The 5,966-nt window shown below is 50.0% G+C and overlaps 1 protein-coding gene across 1 annotated transcript; it reads left to right on the forward strand.

Annotated features, from left to right (window-relative positions):
• Positions 1–69: 69 nt before the first annotated feature.
• LOC104983595 (kynurenine--oxoglutarate transaminase 1-like) lies at positions 70–1,681 on the forward strand. Its single transcript, XM_010833124.1, has 4 exons — positions 70–274; positions 354–433; positions 964–1,050; positions 1,139–1,681. The coding sequence occupies exons 1-4, from the start codon at positions 190–192 to the stop codon at positions 1,202–1,204; spliced, it is 318 nt and encodes a 105-aa protein (XP_010831426.1). The 5' UTR covers positions 70–189; the 3' UTR covers positions 1,205–1,681.
• The last annotated feature ends 4,285 nt before the right edge of the window (positions 1,682–5,966 follow it).

Here is a 5,966-nt window from a genome sequence, read left to right on the forward strand (position 1 = left end):
AAGAGAGGGGTTTGGGTCAGCTCCAGGGTCGGGTCATACCTGACCCGTTCGCCGCCCCCCCTCCACCCGCCCCCACGCCCTCCCCAGGCCGCAGTGGCTCAGAGCTTCGAGCGGGAGCAGCTGCACTTCGGCCGACCCAGCAGCTACTTTGTGCAGCTCCCACAGTACATCCAGCGCTGCCGCGACCACATGATACAGAGCCTACAGTCCATGGGCTTCCGGCCTGTGACCCCCCAGGGCAGCTACTTCCTCATCACAGACATCTCGGACTTCAGTAAGTGGGCCCGGCCGGGCGGGGCTGAAGCTGGGGCCCTGGAGGCTGCCCAGGACTCAGCACGTCTTCTGTCCCCCAGAAAACAAGATGCCTGACTTGCCCGGAGCGGCAGATGAGCCGTACGACAGACGCTTCGTCAAGTGGATGATCAAGAATAAGGTGGGCTGGGCCTCTGCCGGGCGCTGTGTGTGTTTGACAGGCTGTGCACTGCTAAGGGTGCCTGACCCTCGAGCTGATGGGCCAAAATCCAGCCCGGCCTCACAGGGCAGTATTCATTTCAAGGAAAGGAGAGCCTGTTTTTAATGTGCTCCAATAGGCCTTGTGGGCTGGCAGGAATTCCTGCCCTCTCAGGGCCTCAGTCTTCCCATCTGTACAGTGAGTTGGCCCATTAACTCTGAGGTCCATCCAGCTCAGTGCTACGATTCTAAGACATATCTCTTATGGCTCTGCCCTGACCTGCCAGGTGATCTTCCTTGCTCTGAGCTCCCTCTCTCCTCTGTACATAAGGAGGGACTTGGCATGGTGCTTTGGGATGTTTTACCTCTGACCTTGACACAGCACTGGGAGGTGCTGCATTGAAGCTTATTCTCTTTCTCCTTCCTTATCGTGGAACCCCTCTGACCCCCTGAGGCCCCCCAGAGGCCTGCCAGGCTGTGGGATGGTTGAGACATGGGCTTCCTCCTCCCCAGGGCTTGGTGGCCATTCCAATGTCCATCTTCTTCAGCCTGCCACACCAGAAGTTCTTTGACCACTATATCCGCTTCTGTTTTGTGAAGGTAAAGGACAGCCCTGGGGAGGGCAGAGCTCCCCAAGCCTCCTCAGACCTCCTGGGGAGAGGGGTAGGACTGATCTGTGTTGGTGCAGGATGAATCCACGCTCCGGACCATGGACCAGAAGCTGCAGAAGTGGAAGGCTGAGCTCACGCCCTGAGGTCGTGACATCAGCGCTGGGCCCTGCCTGGTGCCTGCACACTCTGTGAGGCTCTGTCTTTGTCCAGCTCTCAGCCATCCCCAGGTGGCAGGTAGATGGTACTGGAGGAGCCCGTGTCTGTAACACAGAATGATCCCAGGAAGAGTCCTGCTTTTGGTCTTTGGGGAGTCGGGAGCACTTCTTCATGGTGCATGGCTCTGTTCCTGTCGCAGAGGTGAGGGAGGCCTGGCCGGGGCCTCTCCCTGGTGCTCCTTGTGGTGGGCTAAATGGTCTTGGGTCCCCTTGCCCCTCCCCAGGCTCAGCTGGGACTCCGAGGGCAGACTTCAATAATGTACTGGCCTTGGTCCCAGTCCTGGCCCCAGCCAGGCTTCAGACATCCTTCTTTCCTTATCTACATTTGTTCTTGGGAAGTTGTATTTAGGCTTGAGTCCTCAAGCCAGTACTTTTTGCCCACAATAAAGTTTTAAGCTATTCAGATCCTTATTGGCTGCTTCTCTCTGCTTCACACCCTGGTGCTGATTGCTGGCAGGGACTCAGTCAGAACTGAAGGCACCTTCCACCTCCCTGAACCTCAGCTCCCAGACTCTCTTTCTACAAACGTTTTGGAACCCAAAGAAGGGCAGGGACTCGGGACTTGTCTGAGGTCACCTAGTTAGTTAATGATAAAATCAGGCCTTGGGGCTCAGATGGTGTGTGTAACTATTGTTGGGGGTGTGTGTGTGTGTGTGTGTGTGTGTTGGGGCCCTTAGTTGTGGGTCTAACAGGAAAGATACAGACAATCAAGTCCCACAAGGATCAGAGTCCAGGCCAGGAGGGCCAGGGATTACATAATTAGAACAAAGGGGAGGGATTTCCCCGATGGTCCAGTGGTTCAGAATCTGCCTGCCAGTGCAGGGCACATGGGTTCAATTCCCTGGTCTGGGAAGATCCCACAAGCCACAGGGCAACTAAGCCCGTGTGCCACGAGCCCACATGCTGCAGCTACTGAAGATCTCGTGCTCTCTAGCCTGTGCTCTGCAACAAGAGAAACCACGTAAAGAGAAGCCTGCAGGCCGCAGGGAAGAGTAGCCCCCTCTCACCGCAACGAGAGAAAGCCCGCAGGTAGCAGTGAAGACCTAGCGCAGCCAAAAGTAATTCATTACAAAACGAAAGAATAGAAGGGCAAAGGAGTGTTTCCCCAAACACTTACTGTGCACCTCTGCTTGCCGGACACCTGGACGCCCATCATCTCATTAAACAGCCTCTGAGACAGGAGTTACCGTCCCATGTTACAAGTGAGGAAACCAACTGGGAGGTCGGGTGACTTGTGTGAGGCCCTCCTGCGGGCAAAAGGTAAAGGGAGGGATTTGATCCCCGGAGTGCGCCTCCCACTGGAAAGCAAGGCAACTTCTGAAGTCCTTTTTGGAAGGTGGTGCTGTGGCACCCCACTCCAGTACTCTTGCCTGGAAAATCCCATGGACGGAGGAGCCTGGTAGGCTGCAGTCCATAGGGTGGCTAGGAGTCAGACACGACTGAGCGACTTCACTTTGACTTTTCACTTTCATGCATTGGAGAAGGAAATGGCAACCCACTCCAGTGTTCTTGCCTGGAGAATCCCAGGGACGGGGGAGCCTGGTGGGCTGCCGTCTCTGGGGACGCACAGAGTCGGACACGACTGAAGCGACTTAGCAGCAGCTGGGGACTTGTCTTGAAGTTGCATTTGTGTAACAAGCTCATGGGTTTTGCTCATATCATAGATTTAATTGGGGGAGGTGATGGGAACATACAGCATAATAAAATGTATCGGGTCTTTGTCTGTGGTTCCTGGCACAGAGCTCCTAAAACCCTTCGATTTCCTGAGTGACAGTAGTGTCTTTTGTTATTCCAAATCAACCCCTTCAACCGTGTGTTTTTTTTAATATAATTTTATTTACTTATTTATTTTTGGCTGTGCTGGTTCTTCCTGCTGCCCAGGCTTTTCTCTAGTTGCGGGGAGCAAGGGCTACACTCCAGTTTCGGTGCTTGGACTTCTCATCGCAGTGACTTCTCTTGCTGCAGAGGCTCTAGGGATGCAGGCTGCAGTAGTGTGGCTCCCAGGCTTAGTTGTTCCTCGGCATGAGGGATCTTCCTAGATCAGGAATCGAACCCGTGTCTCCTGCATCGGCAACGGATTCTTTACCACTGAGCCACCAGGGACGCCCTCAACCATGTATTCAAAAGGTCAGAATTTTCAGCCCCAACCCCAGACCCCAGGGAGGGTAAAGGACTGGCCATTGAATTCAGTTACATGACTAATGATTTAATCAGTTGTGCATATGTAATAAAATCCCACATAAAAACCCTGAAGTGGGACTTCCCTGGTGGTCCAGTGGCTAAGACTCCATGCTCCCAGTGGAGGGCTCAGGTTCAGCCCCTCATCAAGGAACTAGACGCCACATGCTGTAACTAAGAGCCTGAAGGCCTCAACTAAAGATTCTGCATGCGGCAACTAAGACCCGGCACATCCAAATAATTTTTTTTTTTAATTTGTAAAAATTAAAGAAAAGGGCTTCCCTGGTGGCTCAGTGGTGAAGAATCCATCTGCCAGTGCAGGAGACCCAGTTTTGATCCCTACTCTGGGAATATACCACGTACCACAGAGCAGCTAAGCTCCCATACCACAACTACTGAGCCTGTGCTCTAGAGCCTGGGAGCTGCAACTCCTGAAGCCCTTGCACCCCAGAGCATATGCTCGGCAAAAAGAAAAGCCACCACAATGAGAAACCCGTGTACCACAATTACAGAGTAGCCTCCACTCGCCACTGCCAGAGAAAGCCTGCGCACCAACAAACAGCCAGCACAACCAAAAATAAACACATAAAAAAATTTCTTTAAAGATAAGAAAAAAACCCTGAATCAATGAGGCTCAAGGAGTTTCTGGGCTGGTGAAAACCTCAATGAGCTGGTAGGGTAGCCCATCCAGAGAGGGTATGGAAATTCCATGCCCACTTTTCCACCTTAGTCTATGTACCTCTTACATTGGGCTGTTCCTGAGTTGTATCTTCAAAAATAAAACTGTAAGTATAGTGCTTTCCTGAGGGCTGTGAATCGTTTCAGCAAATTATTGAATCTGGATGGGGTCAAAACCACCACTCCCATGAGGTGGTCATGGGAATGCTGGAATTTGCAGTCAGCTAGGCAGAAGTTGTGGGTGAGTGGGCACCCCACTTGCCACTGGCATCTGAAGTGGGAGGCAATCTTATGGGCTCCCTTAACTTACGAGATCTGTGCCAACTTGTCAGAATTGAATCGAAGCTTAGGACACCCACTTGGTGTCAGAGAAGTGCTCTTTGGAACATATTGGTGTTGTGACATAGGACACTCCACTCTGTCCCTTTCCAAACAATGACTTTGCACTACTATCACTGTTCCAAAGTCAAGACTGTGAAACAATACAATTCACAGGCGCAGGCTTGGAGCCCCTTTGCCGTACTACACATAGACTGGTGATAAGAAGGTCCTCCAGAGCCAGAGGAGAAATTATGCTAATAGTTTTCAGTACTAAGGTGTTTTTTTTTTTTTTCATAAACTTCTCTCTCTAGTCATGATCCAGCTAATCATCATTATAGATGAATAAAGATGCCCATTTAAAAGAAAGAAAGGAAGCCAGACAGGCAGGAAGAAAGACAGAAAAAAAGGATTTCTTGGATGGAACTGAGGCAGAAGGCAGATGGGTCCCAGCCTAGGTATTTGCAATAAGGCTCCTGTTTACATTTCTTGGGGCAGGAAAAAAGTGGACTTCAAGCTGGACATATACACGTATACCCCTTGTTTGCATTTTCAGAAACAGGAGACAGATGGGCTCCAGGTTAGATGTTTACAACCAGTCTCCTGCTTGCTCTCCAAAATGGGAGTAACAACTGAAACAGGATATATAGCCAGGCTTTCTCTCCTGAGGACACCTTAAGATAACAGTCATGGCAGGAACAGAGAGCAACTAAACCTTGTTTGAGTAACGAATCAAGAGGCCAGGTATTTCCCATCCTTGGGGCAAGGGAGAGACTGCACACGGGCAGAAAGGCTCCCAGGGGGTCAAAAGTCAGGGGATGCCAGGCCATAATAAGTAATGCTTCTTTACTCCCAAAAGCCTCTGCATTGAAATCCATCTTGGAAAAAAGTCGTGCACACATGTTGCCTAGGGCAGGTCAGGTGTGGAAAAATAAATCAGATTGCTGGCCAAAGGTAAACAAAGACCCAGAAGAGCTGTCCTATATAAGTTTTTTAACCACCTTTTTTCTGGTTCCTCCTCATTAGGGGAGATTCCCACACGCTTTCTCTCCAGGTGCCCCTGTCTTGCTTCTTTCTTAACTAAGCAAACGGTTTCTCTGTGTGTTCTCCCGCTTGTTGTGCTGTGTCTCTAATAATAAACTTTGTACCCATTTTTACAGTTTTTGCCTCCAGTGAAATATTTCAGCAATCAGACGTCCAGCTGTTTATCCAAATGAGCTGAAAAGGCAGGTCCACACAAAAACCTGCACATGAATGTTTATAGCAGTTTTATTTATAATTGCCAAATACTGGAAACAACCAAATATCCTTTGAAAGGTGAATGGATAGACATGCTGGCATATCCATACAATGACTAGTATCCAGCACTAAAAAGAAATGAGATATCGAGCCACTAGAAGCTAGGGAAGAACTTTAAATATGTATTACTTAATAAAAGAAGGGAGTCTGAAAAGGCTGCATATTGTTTGATTCCAACTATATGACATTCTGGAAAAGGCTAAACTATAAGAACAGT

The sequence above is a fragment of the Bison bison genome, unplaced genomic scaffold (genome assembly GCF_000754665.1).
Source record: "Bison bison bison isolate TAMUID 2011002044 unplaced genomic scaffold, Bison_UMD1.0 scf7180017841676, whole genome shotgun sequence".
Taxonomy (NCBI): Eukaryota; Metazoa; Chordata; class Mammalia; order Artiodactyla; family Bovidae; genus Bison; species Bison bison.

Bases quoted from the DNA above. Each gene is read 5' to 3' on its own strand.
- LOC104983595 (XM_010833124.1), top strand. From the start codon at position 190: ATGATACAGAGCCTACAGTCCATGGGCTTCCGGCCTGTGACCCCCCAG. The intron at 434-963 runs GTGGGCTGGGCC...CCTCCTCCCCAG, and splicing joins AGTGGATGATCAAGAATAAG to GGCTTGGTGGCCATTCCAAT. The intron at 1,051-1,138 runs GTAAAGGACAGC...GTGTTGGTGCAG, and splicing joins TCCGCTTCTGTTTTGTGAAG to GATGAATCCACGCTCCGGAC.